The following is a 12,314-nucleotide window of genomic DNA, read 5'->3' as shown; positions in this document are numbered from 1 at the left end:
ACAAAGCCCCGTACGCACAGAGGGATGTGCCAGACAGATAGACTGCAGCCTGTCAACGGTAGGTAGCATCGGGGATGTGACAGGTAGAAACGGATCCGCGGGGGGGGGGGGGGGGGGGGGGGGGGGGGGGGAAGCCAAAGGAACGAAGGATGGCTATAGCACTATCGAGCCTGTTAATATTGCATAGTCGCAGTTTCGATAGCATTGGACATCCGGAAATGTCAGAACGGGATGACGGAAGGCGGGGGATGGGCCAGTACACAGTAGGCCAGGGTAGGCGGAGCAGATGGCCGGGAAGAACATCAGGAGGAGAACGAACTCGAGCGGCGACTAGGGGTTGAGGGAAAGAGAGAGGAGACGACGTGAAGAAAAAAAAAACAAAAAAAAAAAAAACATAATGTTAGAAGTGGAAACGTCCGTCAACTCGTGGTAAATGATCCACTGAGAAGATTAGATCCCGAAGGTTCCTGACTTCGGATTCTCATCGGGACGGGAGAGAAGTGGACATTTCAACCGTCGAAGGCAATGATGGACTCGGCGAGGCGATGGATGGAGATCCGGCATCAAGAATCTCTCCTCCACGCGCACCAATACCACATCCACTTGCCACCGGCGCGCCCGCCGAGGTAGTACTAAGGGTCGAGTCGAGGCCCATTGTATTCCAGCAAATCGGCAACTGGGGGGCTCATGGCCAATGGTGATGGTGTAGTGTATCCATCTGTACACTAAAAGCTTGACGGGCTTAGACGGGTAAACGGGCGTTGTGCTTGATGGATGCTCACGGCCGGGTGGGTGCCGCGTGTCCGTCTAAAAGGTACGGTAAGGTACGTAAGGTGCTTGCCTGGAATGGATGACGGGATGCTGGTCGGTAAGTATGAGCTGAACTTTCAAGTTGCGCTGGACACTGTGCACTGACCTCGAAATGGCAGACGGGAGTCTGGACTTTTTCAACCGTTGGCCGTCGAGTCTTGTCACGTCAGGCGTCAAGATTGCCAGTTTCCGTCCTGGTCCTTCGGGGCCAATATTTGGAAAACCCGAACACGACGGACGGACGAACTTCAGGCTTCGGTTCCCACAAGCAATCAACGAGTGTGAGTGAGGTGTCAACTCGGGCGAGGAGGTAAGGTAGGTAGGTAAGGTAGGTAGGTAGGTATCCTTGACGGTAGTAGAATTGACGTCCAGGTTGCAGCTCACCGGAAGCCACTCGTCTTGCCCCGTAGACCTCCCGTCGTCAGATCTCTGCGGCCATTGCATGGGGTAGGTTCCTTCCACTGCTGCTAAATACGTACTGTCCGAACTCGAGTCGCTCCTGCCGCCGCGGCCGCCTGTTGACGTTTGAGTGGGCAGGTACGCCGTGGATAGGGGCAGAAGCGGGAAGGGACTCTGGGTGAGAGCTTGTACTACAGTACGTACTTCCAAGGAGAAGAGGATTCGGCTATCTGTCCAACCAAAAAGGCGTGAGAAGAGGTGTGGGAGCAACACCGGCAGGCTGACAAGGGTTCGTTAGTGCCAAGGAGGGGCTTGCACTAGCCTTTTTGGGGCAGAGACCAGACTTGGGTGTCAAGGTTCTTGCGAATAGGAAATCATCCTCACTTTTGATGGTGGTAATCGATGCATCGAAGTGGGTGTGGAAGGGCAACGCAGAGTAGGTCGCAGGCCGTCATGTGCCGCGGACGCACATTCAGTGGGCGACTCCCCGCCGAGTCGCCAAAGTTTGAGGCTTTCCAGCAAAGACTCCAACTGAACTCCAGCTCCAACTCGGGGCGAGTACGGAAGTTAGGTATTCCTGACCATTACCACCCTGTTCTGCTACATGTACGTGCGTATGGTGGTAGAAATGAAACACAACGCTACACATCATCATCATCAATCTAGTGGCCGTTGGGCGTGTCGTTGATGATTTTCACAAGTGCGTCCGCAATGCTGCGTTGATGTCGGATTTGATATCTTGGAGTGCGTGCTTGTCTGGGCTCCACATGCGGCAGTTCCCTTATTGTCACACCTCCTTTTTTGTACCGTGTCTTGCTCTGGCTGTCGTCCAATTGCTCGCCAAGGTGCACAGCAGATGTCATTATCACCTCTTGGTACTGGTAGCACGATCTCACTGCAAAATGCGGTGGTATTGAATGTAGATCACCAAGGACCGCACTTCATTGTCTCCATGGTCAGTGTTGGGAGCAGACTTGATAATGTTATGTACCAAGCAAGAAGTGACTGTGAGAGCTCTGCGGGCATATCATGACCGAGTGTTCAGATGCCAGGACCAAGGTCGGACACCCGACAGAATAAGCCAAGGTGCTGATATAATATGCATTCCCAATCTCATGGTTTGGTTTCTCTTTCTCAGCTTGTAGGTCCGTTTGCGCACGTTAGTCCCAATGCTTTTTGATAGTAACTAGACATGTAACGTGAGAAATATAGAGGTATTTTACGCTCAAACCGTTGTGTATCCTATGCGCATGGTGACTCGAGGATGTTTCTCGAATGAATATGACCTTTAGTATAGGGCAAGGTTAGCCCAGGTAGACAAAACTCAACCGGTCCATTGGCTGATTTACATGGAAGTGTGCAGTGTATATACATGTACTGCGTAGACTAGAGGTAACAGTCGCCCTAGTATCAAGTAAACCCAAGCGCCGATCCCTACTTGCCGCCAATGAGGCTGCAATTTGCGATTGAATCCCTGCCTTGGTCTGCTTTCGACTGGGAAAGCCTTGATTCAATAGGCTTGGAATGGCCTCGGAAATCTGGTCTCAACGTTCGTTAGCCAGGCTGAAAAGCTCGCCGACAAGAAAGATGGTATGGCAACTGTGTTGCAGATCAGGCAAGGCGACGAAACGCGGACGTTTCAACAGCTGTTATGAACGTCAAGAAGATAAAATCAGGGTCCCTGATCCTTTCCAGCTCAAGGCTGCCGGGTGTGAAAACAAGTGAGGAGACACAATCGTCAGGGGCTGAGATTGTGCTGCCGCCTTCCTTTCCTCCTCGTGATGGCGCGCTTTATGAGACTGAAATGCCAGGGACCTCTGACCGTATGTGGCAACGGACGCGAACCGACAACTGGCGCACTTGAGGTGAAGGTCGAAGAGGTGCCCGCCCGAGGTGCCCGCCCGAGGTGCCCGCCCGAGGTGCCCTCTGGTGCAGGCCATCACAGCGGGATGGGACCCGGATACTTCCCAAAATGTCTCCATCACGATACTAAAATTATAAGGTGGCATCTGGTTGCGGCTCAGGCGGTGCAGGCGCCTGAGTCTCCATAAAGGTCGGCTATCTTGGTCGCTTAGCCCGGCAAAGCTGCGCGTTTCAGGGGCAGTAGGAAATTGAATTTGTCAAATCTCGTATCGAGATTGTAAGTACCTCTACTTACGGTATTTTTCGCTCCGTTCCAGTACGAGGAGTGCTGTAGGTCATGATGGCAAAAGAGCCGGAAGCCCAAGGCAAGAGCAGAAGTCGAGGGTTGTCTCGGATGGATCAATTTGACGCTCTTGCCGCCGGCTGATACTGGCCCAGGCCAAACACCCGCCGTGAACTACTGGAGCAAGTAGATATAGGTACCTCTAGAACTGAAGTAGATCTAGACAAAGCTCCAAAATTGTTCGTGTCTATCTCTCCTGTCATTTACATTAGCCCAAGTGGGCGAGAAGAATTGTAAGTTGCGTTCATTCTCATGACAATCCAATATGGCGTTGAACTGGCGGTTGTCCGTGCGTACGCTAAATTTCTCTACCCGTAGAGGTACCTGAAAAAGCGGACACCCTCCGCCATGGGTGCCCCACTCCGCTCATTCTGGATTTTCGAGTCACGGTGCGTGCATGCTGCACTGTGGCAGGCTCCCGACGCGTCATTTTGCGGAGGAACAAGCCTGGCTGGCTGGCTGTGCTCGACTGGCTGGTAAAGCTCCGGCTCCTGGGATTGGAAGCTGTCGTGAACCTCACGCCTGACCGCCGGCACAAGTTGAATTGGAAATCAGTGCGCGTGGGGGGTGGTGTACACGAGGTACAAACTGGAATATCAGCGAGAATGACCCCGGCGCAACCTATTACGTCTGCAGCAGGTACGGAGTACTGCGGTACCTAGCAACGGGGTGAGCCTCCGGCTTCAGCTCCACGCATGCACATGGCATGCTGTTCCGGAAGGCTCCCGGGGATCCACAGTTTACCACTCCGTTAATGCGGACGATGGAGAAGGAACGGCTTCGATTCGTTACCTCTACTATGCAGTAGGTACCAAGTTCGCACGTTGGAAGGATAAGGTGCACTCCTGGCACTTTTGGCACTCCAAATCTGGATGGACCTTTCCCTCCGGAGACTTTACGCGAATTTAGTGAACCCACTGAATTGCTCCACTGTGGAGGAAGTCTCAACCCTTCCGTAGATTTTGGTGGAAACCACGATCAAAACATCCATAACAAGGGACTTTTCAAGATGGGATTTTCAGAGATCCCATTGTCAAGCTTAGATACCTACCTCTAGTAGTGTTCGTTACACAACCATTCCTCTCTCGGCGTTCAAATCTAAGACACAAACCCTTGATCCAAGCTTCAGAATTCTAGACCAAGTCACGAACCCAGCAGCAAACACGGTGCTCCAAGTTCATCAACCAAACAGCACTGCAGCAGTCTGTCATACACCATCTACATTGTTTCCTCTACCAGGCTCTCCAAATTGGACTACTTACAGACCTCTACGGCACATCATCTTAGACCCGTTGCTCAACTCCCTATCTGCTAATAAGAGCATGGTTATCATTAGTACCGCAACTACGCATTCAGGGGAATAGATACGTATGCTTTGTGGATGATGCTAGGATTATGAGCGAATCCTGATAAGATATGCATACGTACGCAGCCAAGAGCGGGCGAAACTGCCCGCATTAGCTGTCACTTTCCCCTAATAAAAGAGAATATCTCTTACACGTGTAGAAGCGGTATCCCCAGACTTTCCACCGCACTTCTCAACACTCGACGTCAAGGGTCCAGGGCAGCGCACATCACCGTTGACCTCCCTCTCACATATGTACCAGGTCTAGGCCCAGCTCAAAGGGGACGTTCTGATACGATGCCAACGACGATGCCATGGCGGAGATAACGAAACCAATTCCCAGGCATCCCTACATCGGAGTCGATCCGTACAACGCTAAATGGCCCAGCAGCGCCCAGCAGCTTGGGGTGATTTGTTGGGCATCCACCGTAGGGATCGCTTCAGCCTTCGGTTTCAGGGTGAAATTTTGGCGCTATCCAGGAAAATGACTTGTCAGTTCTCATACACAGCGCAGTGAGTGTCGGTGTCGTTTATCCCGTTGCTGTCAACATGTCAGTGTCACTGTCAGTGTCAGCGTCCCGCGGTGTGGTGTGTCAACCACGGCACCCTGCCCGTCCGTGCTGGTAACGCGGCACTACCGTTCGGTACCGTTGTCTAAGGAGAAACCGATCCTGCAGTCTCGCACACCAGATCTGGATGGACTAGAACATCCCTTGAGGGTGATACCCATACCCTCGCCGAGATGCTCTCCCGGTTGGGGTCTTTTGCAAACGCCTCTTTCTGGATAAGGTAAAAGCACCCGACGGGAATTCATACAGCCGTCTCGCTCCTAGGGCTGGACTGTACATCCAAACTTGACGCCTACCAACCCTACGCCCACCCCGGCGAACTGTCAAGTCTGTTCCCAATGCAGTACCGCGGTAACAGGGCGTTCAATCCCCAGCCTACGATCTTGCTACTGTGTACAAGTCCCCCACCATTTGGAGTGCCCAGTGCCCCCAGACGTAAGTAAAGAAAAAATGCAGCCTGATCCCAGTTTGTCTCTGGCCCTCAGGCTATTTACTCCCAACACAGCATAGCGCCATCTGGTCATCCGGGTACGTGGTCGTCGTCAACCTATGAGAATCGCAAGCTTGCAGCGGCAGGTCGTGCATGGCGCCTTTTTTCATCGATCCGCTGCAGTGGTTCACCCGTGCCCTGCCAGCGCCGGCTTGTTCCCAGCGAATCGCAACTCTTGCCCTTTCACGCTTGTTTGCTTCCGTTGGTACACCACGGTGACGCACGTTAGACCAACTGGCCCCCAGCCGGCACCTGGCAGGCTGGAGCACTCTGACCTAGGCCAAGGTTGACGCCGGCCCGGCGCCTGATGATTCAACTTGCGGACCGGTGGAATTCCAACGGCCACATGGCACAACGACATGTATGACCATATAATGTCTTGAGAATTCAAGGTCCAAGTTTGGTCAACTCTCGCTCATGACCTCATATGATTTCTCTACGGCTGCTGTTCAGATGAGGACAATGATGGACATGTTTCCTGGCTACGTCCACTGCTATTTCCATCGATTACGTATTGAGGACGTTAATGTTGCTGCGGTTATTAACTGTTGTTGTCAACGGCTGCCCCAACAGCCGGAAACTGCTCGTTCCGTGTTTGGGGAGCAAGGCCTTCATTTAAGTCGGACGAACTTGTTCCCTAGCGTATCGGTTTGTGGCGTACCACCACCGGGGAAGCAAATTGATCACCCCCAGCCTTGGCAAACTTGTAAAAAAAAACTGTAATGTCGACCCCTGACAGCGAGCAGATGGCCCCCATGAGCCCCCCTTCAAACCCCCTTTCCTACAAATAATACCTCGTTAATCACGAGACCACCAGCCCTGTTACATGGTGGTCGATACATACCCCGGACTAACCCTTCAGGACTACCCATTTCAAGCATCGGCTGCTTCTCGCTCTTGCTTCCGACCCTTGTCGTCATTGAAGCCCTGTCGGTTCTCGTTCCAGTGATCTGGTTAATGGGCGATCCCGCCTTTCCCAGCTTGGGGGTAACTTGTACTTCACAAGCAACCAAGAAACAACAAGAAAAGACACGGAGGAACGTCCGAATCGTGATGCTTCAGTGCAATCACTCAGGGCTGTGCTCTGGTACCCTGTTCCAGCTTGCAATCATCCAGCCATGACAAGATTATCTCATTATCTTTCCAGGCAATCGTCATCAGTCTTGTTGCGTCCTACACAGTAACAAAAACTGCCATCGAAAGAACCACAAAGTCGGTACAGATGACACGGAACATCACGCCTACTTTGAGCCTCTGTTGTATTACGACGACAGAGAGGCACCAGGTCACTATCGTTACTCTCTCCTGGCCCCCGAAGCGTCCTTCCGGCCCGGTTACACAGCGCATCCGGCACGGGGCCACATGAAAGGGACCACGATTCACCAGGCACCGGATTCTTCGTCCACACGATACTGCTAGGCCAAAATGCAATTGAGTTGGCTGGACGAACCCGGCATCCATCATTTGATTGTCGCCTGGTTTTTTGTCAATATTTGAGCGGTGCCGCGAACTTCCTGTCACAGATAGTGATAGCTGGGTTTCCTATCGGAGCTCTCCCGAGGCTGGTCACAATATGACGTCTAAGGGCATGAGCTTACACAATGACTCCATCTCCTCATGTAGACTTAGAGGTTGTGCTGGAAGTGTACCTATAATATGAAGCAGATATCACAAACTTGGGAGCGCCGCTGCAAAACCCATTCAAACGGCCGTGTGGTGGCCCAACGTGCATCTTTGCTGTTTGACGGGAGAGATCATCCACCATTCCTTATTCTCAACACAGGCCAGTGGACTAGACAACTCTGGAAGCAACGGTCGGTAGCACACGCTCCAACAAGGTACTAATTGTCGATCTGGGGTCTAGAACACGTTGATGACGTGAGAGTCAATGGCATGACATGGATTCTACACGTGCGTTTCAGGTCGTTTTGTGCAGTGCAAGTCCTCAATCAGGTACACTACAGATACGCACCATTTGCTATAGGACGACCAACTCACCAGCAAAGCTCGCTAAGCTCAATACCGCATCCCTTCAAACACGTTTTGTCGGTTTCAAGCGGCCTCTGTGTCAATGTCGGTGGTGGTGGATGCTTTCAGACCGACCGAGTACGAAGCAGTCTTGCTATTGCCTGTTTGCCACTAGTTCAACGGGTCATTACTCTATAGTCAACAACATGATCGATTGATTTTGTGCAGCTAGCCAAGCTTTCCTTTCACAATAGTGATTCACACCATGGCGCTTCAAGAAGAGCCTCAAAACCATCAAACATCACCATGGATTGCCCAAGTTCATGATAATTGTCAGTCATGTCACAATATTCAATCAACATAATTCTCACATTTGACAGATGAGCTTAGGATGGGATCGCTTCTGTAGCGAATCACATCAGTCACCCGGATCGGGAATCGTCGATGGGGAGGGCCATCCTCCTGATCTGGAGATCGAAACCGATCTACCTCTTGCCGCAAACACTACATCAGTTGTCATTTCCGTGCTAAGATTTCCACTCCCCTCCCGGCAACCCGGATGTTGGCGAAGGGTCATTGCAACAATTCGTGTGAATTGTCGACTGATCGGTCGGCTTAACATTATGAGAAGGGAGTAGTCAGACCCTCCGTTCCGGATGCATGCAAAAACCAATGCTACAGTATCCCTACAATCACACATTCGCCAAAAAAGAAAAAAAAAAAAAAGAAAAAAAAAAAAAGTTCGTATCTGTCACTATTTTCCCAGCTTCCTGAAAGATTTATCAACTTTCCACTCCCGTGATTTGTCCGTGTGCGTACGCCTCGCCCGCGAGAAAGATGGCCGTTTGGGTAGGACTCTACATGTACGCTCCTAGCTCCATTACATCAACTCGGATAGAGGTAACAGCGGGCTAAGCCATACTAGCTTCAACGCTAAGTAAAAGTGCAGCAGATCATTGTACGTACTGACAAAGCAGCTTCCATTTGTGCATGGATTTCCCTCCAAGGGCACAGGATGGGACAAGGGACGACGGGAGAGGGCCGCTCCATGATCGCGGAGCTGGAAATGCGTGCCCATATTCGGCAATTTTACTGGCAGATGGTGTGGGAAGTGTGGATAGAATCATGACAGCACTAATGGTGTTATTAAAAGCTGGGCATGGCATGGCATTACGTACTTACGGAGTGCATGTTGCCCTCAGTTCTCACAATCAACCTCAGCTCCTTTGGTGCAGGAACCGACTAGTCCGAGAACTCTAATGACGTCGATGCAGGACGGAATGGTGACGAACTGGAAGAGACCTGGAGTGAAGCCAAAATCGAGAGCGAGGAAGGGGTTGAGGCACTCTTCTTCACGGCGCCTAGTGTGCGGCCTTCAAAGCTTTTCGTATCGCAACCAACCATCGGAAGGAAACACAATCGCTCTACGACAACGACTTTGAGACTAACTTGACTTCTAAATATGTCAGCATATCATCCCGAATCATACGTCGGCAGGTCGCCATGACGAGGTCGTCGGATCTTGGCTGAGCAGACATCTGCAAGATCCAATTATGACGGGGATCCCGCATCCACGACAGCTGTACAAATTGCAACTCTGTGTTTGGATCTTCGCAAGGATTATTAGTGGAAGGAACACCAGCAAGCTGAGCGAATCCAACAAATCATCAGACATCTGACCCAACCCAAAAGGAAGATTCGCCTAATCAGTTTATCAAGCCATCGATGCGATGCAAAAATGGCAGCAACGAAAATCCTGAATGGCAGCGACTTGGTTATGGCATCATTGACAGCGGTTTACACCCGCACCCGCAAAAGGGCTGAACATTTTGCCCCATTCATGAGGCTTGATCACAAATCTGGCAAGCTACCTACCTTATGTGGGGGGTGAGAAAGGAGGCAACGGGTAGGTACTGTTGTATAACTGCGCCTTTCAGCCTCCATCACCCCATCGTCCCCACGTCAAGTTATCCATCTGTACGCACCCGTCTCTATTTGTCCTGTTTTGGGAAGAGAGCGTCTATAGAGATGGATTCGGCTTGGTGCTCGCTTACATGAGATATCACATTACTTGCACGGTAGTGCGGTGCGCTGTTGTACACGGACGGCAAGGTGAACACGGCAGCTCGTTACAAGTGGACGTCTTCGGGAGCTCCAAAACGATGTCGAAAGACGAACGCAAAAAAAAAGAAAAAAAAAAAAAAAGTCTTGCATGCGTCTATCTCATCAAAAGACACGGCATTGTATATGGGACGCCGCCGCTTTCGATGCATCGATTGGGGCTGAGCCGCTCCGTACCTACATCTCGACGCCAATGGCCTTCCTACCAGCCTCACCCGACCTTTGAGGGCTCGTTGGCCGGATCGATAACCTATGTTCCTGTGGGTGCAATTTTTTTTCAATATCGCCGCCGTAGCCGCGATAACAAAACTCTAGCCTAGTGTACCTACGTAGCCGAAAAGCTTGGCCTGGGCCGGTGCCGACTTTGTCGGCCATTCTCGTGTCGATACTAATCTTGTCACTCGCCATTTCCTCTACGGCAGTGACGGAAAGTTTTATCACCCAGTAGCAATACAGACGCTGGAGAGGGTTTACATACCTATTTTGCCTCCTCAATTTCGGTTTCCAGCCTTTCAAATCGACTGGCTCGAGTAGAGAGCATGGATTCGTTACTCGTCGGTTGTGGGACCAGACCCCTTCTTGCGACCTGACGCCTCAATTGAACGACTGGCGCGCGGCTGACCAGCCACTGCTTGATGTTTAACTCAAAAAGGGGGTCTGGATTCCGGAAATCGTATCGATCTATCAAGATGATATGTGAAGGGGGAGAAGATCTATGTGATAATTTGGAGGCCAAGACTCCAGTTGATGCGCGCAGTCAGTCTCCTCGACGGATAGTTGCAGGTTTATTGATCGCTGGGGCGATCTCGGGGTGGGAGATGAAGGCAAAGGTACCTAAGGAACCATCAAAAGAAGAAGTCATCAGTGACTGACATGAAGAAGAGCTTGGGAGAGACAGACTCACCGCCCTTCCATGCTCCTTTCGCGATCATCCTCCATCCAAGTTCTTCATCTCCAACCCATCACCAAAGTTTCACGAGAGAAACCAAACCCAACAAGCGCAAAAATGGCCGATCTGTACCTGTTAGGGATGTCGATGAACCTTCGAATGAGGCTCTATTGTTGAAACACGATTTTCTATCCTTCTGTTTCTCCACTTCCGCTCAACATTAGCGGGCTTGTCCACACTGTTTTTTTTCTTTTTTTTTTTTCTTTTTTTCCCTCTCCGTTTCATTTCCCATCTCCATCAGATCTACTGCGTAGCGTAGCATACCAGACAACACCCAATCCAAACACAAATTCCCATTCCCACTACAACACAAGCTCAATCTAACTCGTATCGCCCAGTGGCGACACCCGTCCGTCTTCGTCCCGTGCCGCTGTTGATCTTATTTTATCCGACCATCCACTCTGCGTTCGCTCCGCTCGGCTTGGCGACAACCCTTCCAAACCCTAGTCCCGCTGAATGCCTCCGGAATCCCTCTCTTCCAGTAGGTGACCGAAAGCCAAGTACTGACCAGTTGATGTGGAAGACAAGACAAAAGAAGCAACAAAAGACAAATCAAGAATAGGACGGGGACAGCGAGCACACTTGCGACTAGGTATTTGGATCACGACATCTGGCTAGGTAATATCGGGAACCCTGAAGCCACTACACGCAGACTGGCGTCTCGTAGGCTCGCCTACAACCCAATCCCTCTGTCCTAGGAGGGTTGTAGTTGAACGACTTTTGACCGCTTGGGGCCAATTTGCCTTCTGCGTCAATTTCCCCTTGGCCCAGGAGGCGTGATAATGATGCGTGACATTGGTGATGAATGACAGGACATCCGGCATAGGAAAGTCGGATCCAGCACGAATCAGTAGTTCTTTTGGCCTGTTTCCCCAGTCCAGCTGCTGTGACATCGCCTCGGGATGATATGGGGTTCACGGGCTACGACGATAACCTGACTGAGATCAGGTCTGGTAACAAGACAAACGTGGGTGAGTTTCCTATGCAGCTCGAATTAGCAAGTTGATGGGTATCACTAACGCCAGAGACATACCTCCGGAGACCAAGAAGAAAGACCCCTGATTGCATACACATCGAGACTCACATAACATACAGCGGAATCAGCGCGCAGTGTTTCAGCTTCAGATATTCCGATACCCCTAGATGGATACTGGAAAAATAAACTCCGACTCCATTTGCGGTCCTTCGGACTCTCCTGATTCTCCACTCCCGCCCAAGCACAACATATTCCCCACGTGTGTGTGTGTCTAAGTTTGGGGGCAACGTGGGTAAGAAAAAGCGAAGAGAAACAAGTATGAGGCGACGACAAGCGGGCGTAGGGATTGGGGCTTTGGATTTCCGCTATTCCAGGTTCTCGGCACCAGGGCTACTATTAGATACTTCTCGTCTAGTTCCATGTGGTAAAGTGAGCAGGTGAGACATGTCGAACATGAACTTATCAAATCACTTTCTGAGAA

At 51.1% G+C, this 12,314-nt stretch overlaps 1 protein-coding gene across 1 annotated transcript; it reads left to right on the top strand.

The window, feature by feature from the left end:
- Nucleotides 1–846: 846 nt before the first annotated feature.
- Nucleotides 847–2,242, top strand: B0T23DRAFT_401577 (uncharacterized protein; the record flags this gene model as incomplete). Its single annotated transcript, XM_062838595.1, has 9 exons — nucleotides 847–868; nucleotides 930–1,089; nucleotides 1,183–1,257; nucleotides 1,304–1,347; nucleotides 1,407–1,498; nucleotides 1,545–1,625; nucleotides 1,734–1,767; nucleotides 1,876–2,012; nucleotides 2,063–2,242. The coding sequence occupies 9 exons, from the start codon at nucleotides 847–849 to the stop codon at nucleotides 2,240–2,242; spliced, it is 825 nt and encodes a 274-aa protein (XP_062697726.1).
- Between the last annotated feature and the right edge of the window lie 10,072 nt (nucleotides 2,243–12,314).

The sequence above is a fragment of the Neurospora hispaniola genome, assembly GCF_033458365.1.
Source record: "Neurospora hispaniola strain FGSC 10403 chromosome Unknown B0T23scaffold_1, whole genome shotgun sequence".
Classification (NCBI taxonomy): domain Eukaryota; kingdom Fungi; phylum Ascomycota; class Sordariomycetes; order Sordariales; family Sordariaceae; genus Neurospora; species Neurospora hispaniola.
The sequence above is the reverse complement of the archived record's forward strand: the minus strand, read 5'-3'. Positions and strand labels throughout refer to the sequence as shown.